The following is an 18,460-nucleotide window of genomic DNA, read 5'->3' as shown; positions in this document are numbered from 1 at the left end:
TCCCTTTTTTCTTTCTTTGTTTCTGTACCACCTGTTTAAAACAATAAGGTTTCCCCTGTTCTGAGGAAGCTGGAGCTCTTAGGAGACTTAAGATATACAGTTGTTGTGTCCAGTTGTTGGAATCGGGGGATTTGCAGAAAGAAGTAGCATCTGAAATCATAGGATTACTAATGCTGGAGGTGAGATGGAAAACAAAAACTTTTTTGGTTTTGGGTGGATTTTGGGGGGTTTGTAATTTGTGGAGGGAGGGAAAACTTAAGTGTTCCCAACCTACCATAGCTCCTATTTATGAATGAGAACTACTGTTATAAAACAAAATAGTTGATGGATGAGCCATAAACCATTTAGATGTTTATGTTACATTTCTGGTATCATGGACATGTATCTCTTTGAAGAGTTGGCGTATTTGAAAACATCAGGGAGCTGGTGGAAGATCCTGATCTATGAAATCCTTTACAATTATAAGTTTATACCAGAGCAGAATGATTCCCTGAATCACTTAAAGGACCAGTTCTAGGTTTCAATGCCAGTTCTGTTAATTCAGCAAAAGAGTATTTCTTAGAAAGAGATATCAAACATTTAGATTTCTGCTTAACATTTTTTTAATCCCATGAACTTTTAGGTTCACAATTTTCCAGGAGCATTATTGGTTGAATTAGCCAATGAGTTTGTTGATGCTGTCAAAGAGGGCAACCTAACGAATGGAAAATCTTTGGAGCTATTACCCATCATTTTCACTGCCCTTGCTACCAAGAAGGAAAATCTAGCTTATGGAAAAGGTAATTTTCTTCCAATCTTAGTGGCTTTTACTCTCTTCACTGAATTAAATTTATTCCTCTGTGTATTTTGCATTTCTAGGTGAACTAAGTGGGGAAGAATGTAAGAAGCAGTTGATTAACACCCTCTGTTCTGGCAGGTGAGTCTTTCTTATTAATATGTAGAACTTTCTCAGGACTACAAGTGACCAAAAAAAGAATTATCATTTATTTTAGGAATTTATACCTCTCAAGTTTTTAGTCCATTTTGGTTTATGGTCTACCACTATAAAACCATTTAGTCTGTGATGAATTTTTGAGAGAGATTATTTACTCTATTCTCTGTTCTAAGACTATACATATAGTTTCTACTTACTTGACTCTCCATCTTAACACAGCAGTTTATCCCTATAGCAGTATTTGGAGTCCCAAGGTCCTTAAGGCTGGAAGTCACCCTACCACTATCTTTTATATTTTTTTGAGGGAGTGAGATGTATAAGTGATGTTTGTATCTTTAAACTAGAAATATGAGAATCTACTCTAAGGATAAATTGCAACATATAAGAAAATTTTCATATATGAACATTTCAACACAGAAATTTGTGACCAACTTAAGCATACAATAATAGAGATATGTAAGTTATGGTATGTAAGCTATGTATCAATAAGTTAAGGTAGAGCCATTCCACGTAACTTATACCCATTAAAAATGAAGTATATAAAGACATACATCAAAGATGAAAAATTCTTTATATATATATATATATATCTGTGTGTGTGTATATTTATAGTAAGAAATCCTTAATATATATATATATATATTTTTTTAATTAATTATTTTTGGCTACATTGGGTCTTTGTTGCTGTGCGTGGGCTTTCTCTAGTTGCGGTAAGCAGGGGCTACTCTTTGTTGCGGTGTGTGGGCTTCTCATTGCGGTGGCTTCTCTTGTTGCGGAGCAAGGGCTCTAGGCACACAGGCTTCAGTAGTTGTGGCTCGCGGGCTCTAGAGCACAGGCTCAGGAGTTGTGGTGCACGGGCTTAGTTGCTCTGCAGCATGTGAGATCTTCCCGGACCAGGGCTCGAACCCGTGTTCCGTGCATTGGCGGGCGGTTTCCTAACCTCTGTGCCACCAGGGAAGTCCCTTACAGAAATAATTTTAGGCATGAATCAGCACATGTATATTTATCCATTTATTTGTTTGTTTTTAATTACACAAAAGAGTTTATTCATTACATTGTAATATACCTTTCATTTTTCATTTAACACATCTGTTCATGTCAGCATATACCACTTTACATCATTCTTTTTAATAGTTCCATAGTATTCTGTTATAATATTTGGCTAGTGTCCAATTGTTAAATTATTTGGTTTTTGCCGATAAATAATATTTGGCTATTTGGGTTTTTGCTATTATAAGAAGTGTTGGAATTAACATCCTGTATGTCTAGGTGACCTTTTATAAGCATGTACATAGGATATATTTCTAACAGTAAGTTGGGTGGGTCTTTGGTTATGTGCATTTTTAAAGTTGATGAGTAGTATTGCCAACTTGTCTTCCCAGAAGGATTATATCAGTGTACATCCCCTAAAGCGGTATGTGAAGTACTTGTTTCCCAAAATCTCACCAGCCCTGAATATCATCAGAGTTTGATTTTGCCAGTCTGATAGGTTAAAAGCTGTTATTTCATTGTTTTAAATGTCATTTCTTTGATCTTGTTTCCCAGTAGTACCAAATCAAACTTGAAATGGCCCTAATTTTTTCCTCCTTACTAATTTTACAAAGTAATATGTAAATAAGTTTAAATGACATAAACTTTCTGTGTCAATTTCTTTAATCAGATGGGATCATCAGTATGTAATCCAACTCACCTCCATGTTCAAGTAAGCATCATCATTCCCTTTTCTTTTTATATCCTGCTGTGAGAACTTACCTACTAGAAACTGAAATGTAGCAAGCTCAGATACCACTGTTCCCTAAATAAGAGTATCGGTACCTCTGTTTTCTTTTACAGAATTTCCCCCCACTCTTTTTTGCTTTGATTTCTTATTTAAAGTATAACTTTATGATTTTTTTTTCCAAGATAACTTTGCTTAGGTAAGGTTATTGGTCCCCTTTAAGGTTCTGCATTAGAGAAAACTCAAAAGAGGTAGTTATAGTATTCTAATATCTCCCAAATTAGGCTCTGATCTTCAGAATCTTTTTTTTTTTTTTTTGCGGTACGCGGGCCTCTCACTGCTGTGGCCTCTCCCGCTGCAGAGCACAGGCTCCGGACGCACAGGCCCAGTGGCCACGGCTCACGGGCCCAGCCGCTCCGCTGCACGTGGGACCCTCCCGGACCGGGGCACGAACCCGCGGCCTCCCCACCGGCAGGCAGACCCTCAACCACTGCGCCACCAGGGAAGCCCTGATCTTTAGAATCTTTGATCCACAGGGATGTCCCTCTGACTGCAGAAGAGGTGGAAATTGTGGTGGGAAAAGTGTTGACGATGTTCTCTGAATTGAATCTTCAAGAAATACCACCCTTGGTCTATCAGCTTCTGGTTCTCTCCTCAAAGGTATAAATGAAAATTTTGCTTTTTTTTAACTCTGGTGAAATGACCAGTTGGTACCATTCAGCTTATTCATACTCTTGTTTTATATGCTAGGGCATAGATGCTTTTATTTCATGTGTGATGATTTGATCTAGTAAAAAGGTCATGTCCTCAGCCCAAGTAAACATACATTATCTCTTGTAGTACCACATTTTGTGTGTGTGTGGTAGTAAAAGGGATAAAGATCTCAGAAAGGGTGGACTATAGGCCCCTTAAAATCTGATATTAAGATGTATTTCAAACTCAATTTCAACGTGAAAGTGTTCTGTAAATTCTTAGTGTGACTCTAGGTTATAATTTATCTATTTAAATTCATACTTGAAAATCCTTCAAGCTGAAAAGAACTTTAAGTTCAACTTGCCCTTTATGGTGAGACCTTACTTATTTTGTATTTTTTTCAGGGAAGCCGGAAGAGGGTTTTGGAAGGAATCATAGCTTTCTTCAACAAGCTAGATAAGCAGCACAATGAGGAACAGAGTGGCGACGAGTGAGTAATACAGTATAGAAATAAAATCATTTCTCCAAGTTCATCTCATTGTTATCTAACTGTTCAGTCCATACCTTCACCTCAGCACAGGATTTCCCTAGTCCCCCTTAGCTGCTCAGTAATAAAATTAAAAGAATAATGCAGTCTCTTCAACTCTTTCATTTTAATCTTTCCAGGAAAACAGCAGTAATTGTTCTGTAAGTTGCAAGCTTAAAAGCTATTTAAGTGTTTACTTTGTGTCAGAAACTATTTGGCCCTAGGACTACAGTGATGAACCAGTCAGACAAGGTTCCTGCTCTCATGGAGATATTTCAACGAGAAGAGAAAAGAAAATGAATAAATAACAAAAATATTAGAGTGAAAAGTGTTATGCATATATTTCAAATGGATGATGTGATAGTGACAGCATAGCTACTTTAGGTTGAGTGGTCGGGGAAAACTTCTCTGAGAAGGTGCTATGTTAACTGAAGCCTAAATGATAAGAGCCACAATATACAGATCAGGAAAAAGCACATTCTCAGTTAGTGGAACAGTTAGTGCAAAGGCAGGACTCAGCATGATGTGACTGAAAAAGAAGATTTTTTTTGAAACAGATACAGAGTGCTTGCTCTGTGCCAAGTGCTGTTCTAAGCACTTTAAACCTTACAGCAACTCTGTTTTGCCTCTGTCTTATGCATGTAGAAACCAAGGCACACAGAAATTAAGGAATTTCCAAGGGTTATGTAGCCATAAATTGGTGGACCTGGGATTTGAATTCAAGCAGTTTGGCTGAAGAATTTTTGCTTTTAATCCTGTTTCAGCCTACTGCTTCTAATCTGGAATAACTTTTAGTTATTTGGCTTGAGCAGTTGATTAGAACGTGGTCTTATATACTGAGTTAGGAAAGACTGACAAAAAGCAGGTTTAGGGGGAAATAAGCTCAGTTTTGACCATGTAAGTTTGAGATGTATATTAGTATCCCATATGGAGGTGTTGAGCAGGCAGTCTGGGGTTTTAGGGGGAGGTCAGGACAGGAGATAGAGATTGGAAAGGACTAAAGCCTTCAGACTGGATAGGGTCACCTAGGGAAATCGTGAAGAGAAGAGAAAGAAACCCAAGATTGAGCTCAGAGGCATTCACCATTTAAAGGGAGGATGAGCCAGCACAAATAAAGAGGCCAGTGACAATGCCCCAGAAGCCAAGAGAAGAAAATGTTTCAAAAAAGAAGGGGTCAACTGGGTCAAATCTGCTGAGGCTTAATTAAGATGAAACTTGGTTATTGGTTTTGACAGTGTAGAGGTCATTTGATTATTCTTGCAAGGGCTACTAATAGCATTGGAAGGGAGGTTAGGGAGGGGACAGAAGCCTAATTGAATTCAGTTGAACTGGGAAGAGGTAAAGAAGTGGAAATAATGACTATAGACAGTTCGTTCTTTCAAGAAGTTTTGTAAAAAGGAGCAGAGAATGAGACAGTAGATTTTGTACTTTGTGCCTGCCTCCAGGGATCATATCAGTTCAGCTTGCGTTTTTCTGTTTGTTCATATGAGCATATGCACTGTTGTCTCTTTCCCAAACTATAGCTCATACCGTTCTGTTGAATCTTTTAGGCTGTTGGATTTTATTACTGTACCATCAGGTGAACTTCGTCACGTGGAAGGCACCATTATTCTACACATTGTGTTTGCCATCAAGTTGGACTGTGAACTAGGCAGAGAACTACTGAAACTCTTAAAGGTAGCCCCACACTCTTAAGGAGATCCAGGATCTCTTTATGAAAAAGGGATGTTTGAACTCAAGCCTCTTTTATGCCCGTTAATGACAGGAAACAAATACATAGAAATATTGTAGAACTACCCTGGGTCTAGAGGATCTCTTTTTTTTTACTTTGAAAGTGGAAGATGTATGATATCACTACATTCTTAAGCAAGTTCCATTTTAAAACCATACCTTAAGTGTGTTAGTGTTTAAAAAAAAAAGGTGAAGACTGTTCAGCAGGAAACTCAAAATTTAACCTTAGCTCCATTATTCTATGAGCTTCAGTCTTGACCTCTGTTTCCATATTTGTGAATTGGGGAAATTGCCTATTTCTAGTAATATATTGTGGGGTTTTGTGAAGCTAAGTCATTCATCATTAAATATTTGTGAAGTAGTAAGATAAAAATTAGAAATGTTTTGAACTCTTTTTAAGTATTTTGCTACATTTACCTTATCTCACTTTCTCACAAGTATAGATTTTTTTCTGAACCATTTAAAAGAAGAAATCATGACACTTCAATGCCTGAATACTTCCACAGATGTCTCCTAAGAATAAGGATTAATACCTTTTCATTGAGTTTTTTGAAGCATCCAGCCCAGTTTTCTTGTGTCTCTCATTGTCAGATTTGTCTGTTTCCTCATGATTAGATTCAAGTTAAACATTTTTGGCAAGAATATGTCATAAGTGATGTTGTATACTTTCTCTTGTTGGGGTCAGCAAACTTTCTCTGAAGGGACAGACAGTAACTATTTTAGGCTTTGCAGGTGATACGGTCTCTGTCAGTGCTACTCAGCCCTACTGTTGTAGCAAGAAGGCAGCCAGAAACAACACATAAATGAATGACTGTGACTGTGTGCCAATGAAACTACATGGGCACTGCAATTTGAATTTTATTTAATTTTCGTGTGTCACAGAATATTATTCTTCCTTTGATGTTTTTTTCCCCCTCAACAATTAAAAAAGTGAAAATCAGCCTTAGCTCATGGGCTGTACAAGAATAGGTGATGGGCTAGATTTGTCCCAGAGGCTGTAGTTTGCCAACCACTATTCTATTGCATTATGTCAAGAGGCTCATAGTATCAGGCAGGCTTAGCCAAATCATTTGATCAAGACAATGACCATCAGTTTTCTTCATTTGCAAAGATATATGTTTCCCTTTGTAATTAGAAAGTAATCCATGGGATCATAATTCGAGGCATGCGAAAATTCTTTTCCTCAGCAACCTTTCACACAGTGGATTTTGTTTTCCCGTCTACTGATGATTCTTGGCCTAAATCACTAATTATACTGGGAGTTGCAAAATGGTAGAATTGAGATTAGAAATTTTTAATTCTGTCATTCCTTCTACATTATTAGCTGGTTTTCTTCTGTGAAAAGAGCCACCCCCCCCATTTTTTTGGATATTGTTATGCAGTCAATGAACCTTTTAAAATTCAATCTACTCGTATGCAGTACTCAAAGTGACCCATATTTGGCTAATTGGATCCTTGAGGTAGGCTTATGTGTCCTTCTGACATGGCCCCATTAGTCTTTGAGCACTTCTGTGGCATAAGCTATCCAAGACACACTTGTACTTTCCTTACCCCATCCTGATTTCTCTAAGGAGCCTTGGGTCCCTTTTGTAGGAAAGGATATTTAAAGACCATGATGTGGGAACTAGCCTTTAAAGCTCCTTTGTCTTCTCTGTATCTGTTCACTCTTCTTTTTATTTAGGTTTACAGTGACTATATTATTGATCTTTTCAAAGAACCAGCTTTACTGACTGTTTTATATTTGTTTGTTGGTTTTTGTTTTATTCATCTTTGATTTTATATTTATTCCTTTTTTTTCTTTTTTTTTAATTAATTTATTTATTTGTTTTTATTTTTGGCTGTGTTGGGTCTTCATTGCTGTGCACAGGCTTTCTCTAGTCGGCGAACCAGGGCTACTCTTCATAGCAGTGCATGGGTTTCCCATTGTCGTGGCTTCTCTTGCGGCAGAGCACAGGCTCTAGGCGCGTTGCGGAGCACAGGCTCTAGGCGCGCGAGCTTCAGTATTTGTGGCATGCAGACTCAGTAGTTGTGGCACACGGGCTTAGTTGCTCTGCAGCATGTGGGATCTTTCCGGGCCAGGGATCAAACCCGTGTCCCCTGCATTGGCAGGAGGATTGTTAACCACTGCTCCACCAGGGAAGCTGTATTCCTTTTTTTCTTTTGTTTCTTATCATTTCTTTCAGGGCTCAAAGACCTATTTTTTAAACTTTATTGAGGTACAATTTACATAACATAAAATACACCCATTTGGGGCTTCCCTGGTGGCACAGTGGTTAAGAATCTGCCTGCCAATGCAAGGGACACGGGTTCGAGCCCTGGCCTAGGAAGATCCCACATGCCGTGGAGCAACTAAGCCTGTGCGCCACAACTACTGAGCCCACGTGCCACAACTACTGAAGCCTGCGCACTTAGAGCCCATGTTCCACAACAAGAGAAGCCAGGACAGTGAGAAGCCCACACACCGCAACAAGGAGTAGCCCCTGCTCACTGCAACAAGAGAAAGCCCACGCACAGCAACGAAGACCCAACACAGCCAAAAAAAAAAAAAAGAAAGAAAAAAAAATACACCCATCTTAAGTGTGTAATTCATTGATTTTTCATAAGTTTACCCAGTTGTGCAACCATCATCATAATTCAGTTTTAGAACATTTTCATCACCTCGTAAGATCCTTCTTGCCTGTTTCTGTAGATTTACCTTTCCTGATTTCTTATAAATAGAATTATACAACATGTAATTTTTTGTGTATGGCTTCTTTCATTTAGCATAATTTTCGAGGTTTATCCTTGTTGTAGCACTAACAAATATTTCATTCCTTTTTATTGTTGAATAGTATTCCATTGTATAGACATATCCATTGTTTAGCTTTTCACCAGTTGATGGACATTTGAGTTTTTACTTTTTGGCTATTATGAATAATACTGTTGTGAACATTCACATGCACGTCTTTGTGTGCACATATGTTTTCATTTCTCTTGGGTAGATACCTACAAGTGGAATTTCTGGGTTATGTAATACATTCATGTCTATATATATATTTATATATAATGTTTTTCTTTTTTTCTTGGCCATGCCGTGTGGCATGTGGGATCATAGTTCCCCGACCAGGGATCGAACTTGCGCCCCCTGCAGTGAAAGCACGGAGTCTTAATCACTGGACCACTGGGGAAGTCCCATATGTTTATAATTTAAAGAAACTACCAAATTGTTCTCCAAAGTGGCTACATCATTTTACATATCCGTCAACACTGTATGAGGGCTCCTGTTTATCCACATCCTGGCCAACATTTGTTACTGTCTCTTTTTTTTTTTAATATACCTATTCTAATAGCTGTGAAACAGTATCTCATAGAGGTTTTACTTTGCAATTCCTTAGTGACTGATGATAACCGAACATCTTTTCATGTGCTTATTTAGTTGTTCTAATATCTTTGATGAAATGTCTATTCAGATCTTTTGCCCATTTTTTGATTGTGACTTAAAGAGTTTTAAGAATGCTTTGTATATCATGGGTACAAGTCCTTTATCATGTATGTAATTAGCAAATATTTTTTTCAGTCTGCAGCTTGTTTCATTTTCTTAATGGTGTCTTTTGAAGCACAAAAGTTTTGATTTTTAATGAGATCCAATTTATCAGTTTTTTTCTAATATAAATTATGTTTTTGTTATTGTATCTAAGAAATCTTTAATCCAAAGTCTTGAAGATTTCCTACTGTGTTTCCTTTTAAAAGTTTTATAGTTTTAGCTCTTATATTTAGGTTTCTGATCCATCTAAGGACTTGTTTTTAAGTAGGATATGTTATACTTTTAAGATGTACGTTATGACTCCTTTTTGGTTTATCTGTTCTAGGCAGGACAGCAAGGAGATTTCAGTAGTAATATATGTCCTTTCAGCATTGCCCTCTTCCTCTCTGTAACAAGAATACAAAGATTTGAGGAACAGGTATTTATGAATGACTTTTTGGTTCCTTCTGTAGTTGATAAAGTGTACAATAGCCTGTTTTTTTTTATTATCTTTTCCTAAACAATTCCACTCCCACCCTGCCAGCAGCATATTCCCCTATAAGAATGTAGGCCCACACTGTTCTCTGTGGGCTGCTTGAAGACTTCTTCAGATACTTGGTTTATACCTCCACTTCCTATTGTGTGGTAAGCCAGGTGGTGAGATGGGAATAAGAGTGGAAACATCACACAGTCCAAGTAGCAAGAATGGGAAGTTTAGCTGGGTGTTCATTGCAGTTGTATTATGTTGTAGCTGTCTAAGAAACTGTCCCTGATCAACTTGAAATTAATGAGAATCTGTTATTTGAAAGAATGAAAATATAAAATCCTTTACCCTTTTTTCTCATGTGTTTCTCTGGTTGTGGGTAATATTGATTTTTAGCCCTTTTTCTCTCAAGGAAGGCCTGTCTTCAGCTCTTTTAAGTTCCCACTGAAAGTCATAATTTTTGTATCATACTCATCAGTGAAACAGTTGTCATAGGGATATGAGTGTATGGCAGCAAGTAGGAACAATTACAGGGCTAAGATTCTATAGTATGGGCTATCATTTTTTTCTTCATTTTCCTATTTCTTTCATTATATTAGGTATTTGACCTTTTAAAGTCTTTGGTTATAAAAAGCTTTAAGGATCTTCAGCTTCTCCAAGGCTCAAAATTTCTTCAGAATCTAGTTCCTCATAGATGTTGTGTTTCAACCATGATCTTGGAAGTGGTAAAGAATAGGTAAGTTCATGAACCATAAGGTTCATAGGGTATTTGGTGTTAAGATCAGAAGATCCTTGAATCCCAAGGGCTGAGTTCTTGGCCACCTTGATAGCAAGGATACAAAACTGAAGTAGGTACCTTTGCTCCTTTCATGCTATTTCCTTTCATGCATTACTACTCTATTGGCCTGAGTCTTCATTGGCTTTTTAGGTGAGTAGAAAACCGAGTTTTATTTACTTTAACTGTTGCAGTTTGGGACTGATGGATGGAATTGAATTAGCAGTTTTAGACAATTAAATTAGCAGTTTTAGGCAAATCCATTTTAAATCAAGTTGAAAAAACTGGTAACCATCCTAGTTGTTACTTTCATGTTTAATGTTGTATTTCAGAATATATGTTAGCTGTTATAACAGTCTTTACTGTGTCATGCTTTGTCTGTGGTTTGTCTCCATGGTTTGCTATATTTAGCTATATTGACATACTTTGTGTTTACCTGCAGATACTTAGAGGTGCAGAACATTAATGTACTAGGAAAAAAATCACCTATGAGCCAATACAACTTCCAGGTTATACTTACCTCCCCTATTTACCAATCATGTGTGAGCTCTTTCATGTTACAGATAAACATTTTGTAGCAAACTGACTACAACATTCTCCTCCCTCCAAGATGGGAACTTTAGCCCACAGCACACACTATTTCTCCACTTCATTCTTGTTAAGATTATTAACAGACTATACTTATTTAGACTTCATAATTTTACTGGTTTCTTTGTTTACATCTATGTTTTTTTTTTTTTTTGCGGTACGCGGGCCTCTCACTGTTGTGGCCTCCCACGTTAGGGAGCACAGGCTCCAGACGCGCAGGCTCAGCGGCCATGGCTCACAGACCTAGTTGCTCCGCAGCATGTGGGATCTTCCTGGACCGGGGCACGAACCCGTGTCCCCTGCATCGGCAGGTGGACTCTGAACCACTGCGCCACCAGGGAAGACCTACATCTATCTTTTGAACCTCATACTTTTCACTTGGAAATATGCCATAAGTATATATTTTTTGCAGTAATCCTTTCTGATACGTATATATTTTTTGCAGTAATCCTTTCTGATACGGTTTGTGGATAGTAAACTTTTCATATCTGAAAATGTCTTTGTTTTGCTCTTCCACTTGAACAATAATAGTTGGACGAGGTTTAAAATTCTGAGTTTATAATCAGTTTTACATTGTCTTTTTGCATCTAGAATTGCTGATGAAAAGTCTGATGGTTATCTGATTCTTGTATTATTTTAGATAATCTGTTATTTTTCTTCATGGGAACTTTTAAGACTTTATTTTTATCCTTGATCTTCTGAAATTTAACACAATTTGTGTTTATGTAAGTTCCTTTTTAATTCATTTCTGCTTGGTAATTGGTGTGCCCTCTCACTGTAAGGAGTCATGTCTCCTAAACTCTGTAATGATTTTCTTCTTCTATTTTCTTTGTGTACTGTCTCCCCTTTTTCTTTCTGTTGTCTCCTATTAACTGTTGGAATTTCTTGATCTGTGTGCTGTATCTCTTAATTTTTCTTTCACGCTTTTCATATTTTTATCTTTTTGTGTCAAGTTCAACAAAAATTCCTTAGCTCACTCTTCTCAATAATTATTTCTTCAGCTCTGCCCATTTTATTCTTAGGTCCATTTATTAAGTTTTTCACTCCGTCCATCATGTTTTTATTTCCAAAATTTCTAATTGGTTCTATTTTCATAACAGTTCATTTTTTGTTTCATGCTATAATATTCTTTCTTACTTCTCTGAGGATATTCATTAGACTTTTAAAATCTTCTGTTTGTTCCATTAACCTTTTCCCGTAGCGATTAGTTCTCTTCATTGAGTTTGGTGCTTCTCTTTCATGGTGATATTATTTTCTTGTATTTGGTGGCTATTGCTTATCTCCTTATTACTGTTTTTTATATTCCCCATTAGTTTGTCTGAGAGTGCTGTATCTTTTAACACATTCTACCTCTGTGGCTTGAGGATAGTGGTAGGATGTACCAAAGGCTAATCTTCTAGGTGTGGCATTGCCCTAATCCTCCAGCATGTTGTCATCCTCTTAGAGTGCTGCTCTGCCTCTCAGGCCCAAGCTCCTCTATGCACAGATCCCATCCAAGGACAGGCCTCATGGTTGCTTATTTTTTGGCATAAACTGCGGATGCAGTGGTGTCTTGGAGAAAAAGGTAGAGAAGGCTGCTGTGTACCAAACTGTTCATGCACAAAAGTTGCCCCAAGGTTCCTTCTAGTTCCCAGTATATCTGCCTTTGGTATCTGCTTTTGGAGGCACCCCTTCATTTTACACTATGTGTTCTGTGGCTTCCTTCTTATATTATGTTCACTTTTTAAGGATTCTTCATAATTTCTAGAGAGTCAAAAACACCTCTTATTTTTCCACATTATCATGGATTGTACGTATACACCACATACAGACATTCGCACATAGGTATAAGTATCTTTTCTGTCATTGGTAGGTATTTGGGGTGGGAAGAATGGAGCATGTGCTCAGTCTATTATCTTGATCCCAGATCTCCAGAGTGTGACTATTATTAAAATCTGTCAAAATGTTATGAGAATCTGTTCACAACTATCTCCTTCATTCTTTAATGCTGCATTATAATTTGTTGCTGTTTAGCAGGTAGATATGATATAAAGGTTATTATAGACATACATTTCCACTATAGTGGGTAACATTAAGTGGTATAACATCACCAAGGATTCTACTGCTTTACAAAGGCTATTTGTAGTTTCAGCTCATGCTTTTGAAACCCAGTCATTCATCAATTCATACTATAGATATGAATATGATATAAATATGAATATAAATATTCTTACTGTAATTATTTACTTAGTGCCTTCTATATGCCAGCCTTTGTGCTAGGCTATATAGGTAAAAATATGACTACTGTGTTACTCTCCATCGTAGAGAGTCTCAGTTTAGAGAGGGAGGCAAACTTGTAAGCATATGTATAGTGTAAGTGTTGTTATTGGCATGAGGGGAATAGAAGAAGCAGCAGTTAACTTCTAGTCATGAAATCTTGAATAGAAATCTCTAATGGTCAGTACATTGAGATATTCCAGTTTCTTCCATATGTTTTTTAATGTTCTGTAGTTTTTGGATTTTCTCAGTGTTCTGTCAGTAGAGATTGCTTGCCTGCCATTCCCATTACTGTTCATTAAGAAATTCAGAATTTATGTGGAGTGTTGGTTATCCAGGTCAAGTTTGGGAAATATGTAACATGGCAGAGAATATAGAGGTAAGGTATTTTACTAAGTTTTTCTTCTTAACTAAACTTTGTTTTCTTGCAGTGTTCACAGTTGGGATCATGTTACTCAGGGCCTGGTAGAACTTGGCTTCATTTTAATGGATTCCTATGGGCCAAAGAAGATTCTTGATGGAAAGACTATTGAAGCCAGCTCAGGTCTTTCTAGAATGCCAAACCAGCATGCATGTAAGCTGGGAGCTAATATCCTGTTGGAAACTTTCAAGGTGAGACTCTAGTTTAGCAACCATTCCCTAATTTTGTTAAATTATATTATAAATAGGGCATTAACTTGGGAGTTTGGGGGACAGGGCAATTTGAGTATGTAGCAGTTTCCCAGAACAGAGATTGGGATAGTAATTGAAACATTATAGACCCAGTTTGATGGAATACTTACTTTCTCACTCATTATTTATATGAGATTCTCATTTATTCTAATTTCTGTTCTTCCTGACCATTTCTTAGAAGTTTGAATATAAGTTAACTTCCTCATGATTTCCTCTAGCAGTAAATCATTTCTGGGTTTTTAAAATTCCCTTATACAAAAAATAATCTTTTAGGTTGCTGTAGAACATCAAGCTTGAAGAATCATGCTTATTGGTTCATTGTTTTTGAAGAACCAAAAATGGGGAATTTACACTCTTCTAATTCATTACCATATTATGACTATCATCTCAATCTTAATTTCTGAAATAGCTTTCAAAAATTCATTTCAAGTTAAAAAAAAGATCATATCTGAGACTAAACAAATTTGCTTTGCTAGTGATTTCTCTAAGACATCTTCTTTACATTCAGTTGTTCACTGTATCTACACACCAAAAGTATCTGCTGAAAATGTTATTTGGAGGCCAATTTAAATGTAAATCTGATGTTCTGATCCAGAACTATGAAGTGAATGCCATATAATAGTCCTTGAGAGTTGTGTATTAGATACATATGACTCTCCTTAACCATAATCTGATTAAAAACATTCTTAGAAAAGAAAATGGTTTTTGTTTCTAAATTAATCTTTTTTAAAACTAAGAAGGTTCCACTTGATTTCACACAGATGTTGGCTTTGTCAAGGTATCTATAGAACATAGAATTTATGATAATCAAATTATTAGTCCAAGGTCTGAAAGTAATTAGTCTGTACCCCAAAGTTATCAAGTTCAGGTATGAAATTTAACTAAAATTCAAGTAAAAATTTAAAACAGGTCATTTTTTAGGCAATTGCTCTGCTTGTAGAAACTGAGGAAGGGCTTGGTGAAGATTTTCTAGGTTTTCAGAAATTTTCGTGGGCTTTTAAATTTTAAAATAAAAGTTGTGCATACTGTCAGGAATATGGATGTTGGCATGTAATAGATACCTAGGTAGAATTATTCCTGTTTGATGCTGGACCTTATATGTAGCAGTACTTTCATATGATCTCTCTTTTAGGCTAATAAAAGTTTGCCCTGCTAATGAATTGTCTGAGCACAGAATGAGGGTAGAATTGAGTGATTCTTTCCAGATGATTCACATTATATTTGTCTTTGAAATAAACAGTCCAGTTTTACCCATATTCAGACTGTTCTTTAATCTGCCTAACATGCATTGATACAATTGTAAGCTGAAGGTCACCAAGGAATATTTTATTGGTTCTTCTGTTCTTTTTAGATCCATGAGATGATCAGACAAGAAATTCTGGAGCAAGTCCTCAACAGGGTTGTTATCAGAGGATCCTCCCCCATCACTCATTTCATAGGTATTGAACTTTGGAAGGGTGGATAAAGTTGTCAGGAACATTTTTATTTAAATGTCATAATGCTTTTGGTCCTGGAAAAAAAATTTAATGATACAGTAGATTGACATCTTTAATGACATCTTTGATTATGATGCCAGTAAAACATAAATGCATTTATATTGTCTATGGTTGTCAAGAAGGAAAGGAGCGTATAACTAGTGAGTGAAACTTCTGTCTTGCATCAACTTTCTCTCTTTTTTGTTTGAATACTTCTCAGGTGAGTGCTGTCCTTCTGTTGTCACTCATTGACCTCCCGTTCTCTTAACCCTTGACATTCGTTTTTGTTTTGTTTTGTTTTGTTTTTGCGGTACGTGGGCCTCTCACTGTTGTGGCCTCTCCCGTTGCGGAGCACAGGCTCCAGACGCGCAGGCTCAGCGGCCATGGCTCACGGGCCCAGCCGCTCTGCAGCATGTGGGATCCTCCCGGACTGGGGCACGAACCCGTGTCCCCTGCATCGGCAGGCGGACTCTCAACCACTGCGCCACCAGGGAAACCCTAACCCTTGACATTCTGACTTCAGTACTGGTCTCTTTGGTGACCTCTGAATGTTTTGCTCTTTTAATACATATATCCTAATGCCTAAATCCACTGGTCTTATCTTAATCACCAACTTTCTTAATTTCTCTATCATTCTACACTGTTTACAACTCCCCTGACATTGATAACTGTAATAATTTGCATCTTATCCTGCCTATGATCATTTTTTCTTTCTTCTTTAGTGATTCCTTTTCTTTCTTCTATCCTTAAATATCAGGGTTCTCCAAAGCTCTGTACTTGACACTTCATTCTACTTTTTTTCTTTCTTTACAGCTTTATTGAAGTATAATTGAGGTACAACAATGTCCACATATTTAAAGTATAACAGTTTGATAACTTTTGACATATGTATACACTGGCAAAACAGAAAGTATCACCACAGTCAAGATGAACATATCTATCACCCACAGATGTTTCCTGGTGCCTCTTTGTAATTTGTTCCTGCATCCCTCTCTTCCTTCCCACCTCTCATCTCTAGTCTGGTCTGCTTTCTGACACTATAAATTTAAAAAATTTTATGTAACTGGAATCCTACAGTGTGTACTCCTTTTTTTTTTTCCTTTCTTTTTGGTCTGGCTCTTTTCACTCAGCATAATTCTTTTGAGATTTTTCTGTAGTTGTCACATGTATCAATAATTGATTCCTTTTTATTGTTAGTAGTATTCCCTGATATGGATATAACCACAATTTATCCATTCACCTGTGTGCAGGTTTTTAGATTGTTTCTAGTTTTGGGCTATCACGAATAAAGCTGCTATGAACATTAACGTATAAGTCTTTCTGAGGATGTATGCTTTCATTTCTGTATGGAAACATGTAATAGTGGAATGGGTACACCATATGGTAGGTGTAGGCTTTATAGTTTAAGAAACTGCCAGACTGTTTTCCACAGTCATTGTACCATTTTACATTCCTGTAAGCAGTGTTTCTAGTTGCTCCACATTGTGAACTCTTGGTATGATCAGTCTGTTTAATTTTGCTCATTCTAATAGCTATGTAATAGCATCTGATTGTGTTTTTGCATTTCCTCAGTGCTTAATGATATATTGAACATTTGCCATGCTTATTTGTCATTTCTATATTTTCTTTGGTTAAATGTCTAGAAGTCTTTTGTCCATTGTTAAAAAATTGAGTTGTTTCCCTTTTTATTACTGAGTTGTAAGAGTTATTTATATATTCTAAATACAGGCCCTTTGTCAGATATATGTTTTGCAGATATTTTCTCCTGGTCTGTGGTTTGACTTTTAATTTTTGTAATAGTGTCATTTGAATAACCAACATTTTTAATTTATCAGTTACCAGTTCATCAATTTCTTTGTATAGTTCCTGCTTTTTATGTCATATATTAAAAAAAAATCTTTGCCAAACCCAAGGTCACTAAGATTTTCTCCTATATTTTCTACTAGAAGCTTTATAGTTTCAGCTCTTATACTTAGATCTGTGATCCATTTTTGTTAAATTTTGTATAGGGTGTGACATAACAGGGTTCATCTTTTTGCTTAAGGCTATCCAGTTGTTCCAACACAATTTTTTGAAAAGATTATCTTTTCTTCATTGAGGTACCATGACATCTTTATTGAAATCAACTAACCATACATGTGTGGGTCTATTTTAGGAATCTGTTCTATTCCAGTGAGCTATGTGTGTGTTACGTCTTGATTGCTATAGCATCATAATGTGTCTTAAAAGCAATAGTGTAAGTCTTTTAACTTTTGTCTATTCTAGGTCCTTTGCATTTCCAAATAAATATTCTAATCAGTTTGTCAGTTTTTATAAAAGGTCTTCTCAAGTTCTGATGGAGATTGCCTCAAATGTATGGATTAATTGGGGAGAGAATTGGCATCTTAGCAATATTGAGTCTTCTAACCCACGAACACAGTGTATCTCTCCATTTATTTAGGTCTTCAATTTCTTTCAGCAATGTTTGTAGTTTTCAGTGCGTGGATCTTGCATATCTTTTGTCAGTTGATCCCTATTTCATTTTTTTGACACTGTTGTATATAGTATTTTTTAAATTTTCAGTTTCTAATTGTTGATTGCTATTGTGTAGAAATAGTTGCTTTTTTAATATTGACCTTAGATCCTGCAACCATGCTAAATCCACTTATTAGTTCTAGTCGCTTTTTGGCAATTCCTTAGGATTTTCTACATAGAAATCACATAATCTCCAAATCTAGACGTTCTTGATATCAGTGATATGTCTTTTTTCTTTTTTTCTTTATCAGTCTGGCTTAGAAGCTTGCCAGTTTTACTAATCTTTGAAAGAATGAAATTTTAGTTTGAATTTTCTCTGTTGTTTTTTTTGTTTGTTTTCAATTTCACCAAATTCTGCTTTTTATTATTTCCTTTCTTTTGCTTGCTTTGGGTTCATTTTGCTCTTTTAAGTGATTGAAAAACATCAAAAGAAGAATATATCATGATACATGAAAATTTTAGACTTCAGAGTTCATAAAATATAGTATTATTGGAATACAGACATGCTCAATCATTTATCTGTTGTCTGTCTTGCTTTTATACTTTACCAGTGGAGTTGAGTTGGTATATATATATATATATATATATATATA

The 18,460-nt window shown here is 36.4% G+C and overlaps 1 protein-coding gene across 3 annotated transcripts in view; it reads left to right on the top strand.

The window, feature by feature from the left end:
• FANCI (FA complementation group I) overlaps nt 1–18,460 on the top strand; it is an 81,185-nt gene that overhangs the window by 21,815 nt on the left and 40,910 nt on the right. For all 3 annotated transcript variants that reach the window (XM_081227954.1, XM_081227953.1, XM_081227955.1), the window contains exons 4-14: nt 49–179; nt 623–779; nt 859–916; nt 2,595–2,636; nt 3,188–3,311; nt 3,749–3,834; nt 5,421–5,547; nt 9,450–9,542; nt 10,187–10,323; nt 13,638–13,818; nt 15,230–15,317. In XM_081227954.1, coding sequence (XP_081084080.1) covers nt 49–179; nt 623–779; nt 859–916; nt 2,595–2,636; nt 3,188–3,311; nt 3,749–3,834; nt 5,421–5,547; nt 9,450–9,542; nt 10,187–10,323; nt 13,638–13,818; nt 15,230–15,317 — 1,224 coding nt within the window. The remainder of the gene's footprint in view (nt 1–48; nt 180–622; nt 780–858; nt 917–2,594; nt 2,637–3,187; nt 3,312–3,748; nt 3,835–5,420; nt 5,548–9,449; nt 9,543–10,186; nt 10,324–13,637; nt 13,819–15,229; nt 15,318–18,460) is intronic.

Source organism: Mesoplodon bidens (genome assembly GCF_964165515.1).
Source record: "Mesoplodon bidens genome assembly, chromosome: 3".
Taxonomy (NCBI): domain Eukaryota; kingdom Metazoa; phylum Chordata; class Mammalia; order Artiodactyla; family Ziphiidae; genus Mesoplodon; species Mesoplodon bidens.
This window is presented reverse-complemented; position numbering and strand designations above follow the sequence as displayed.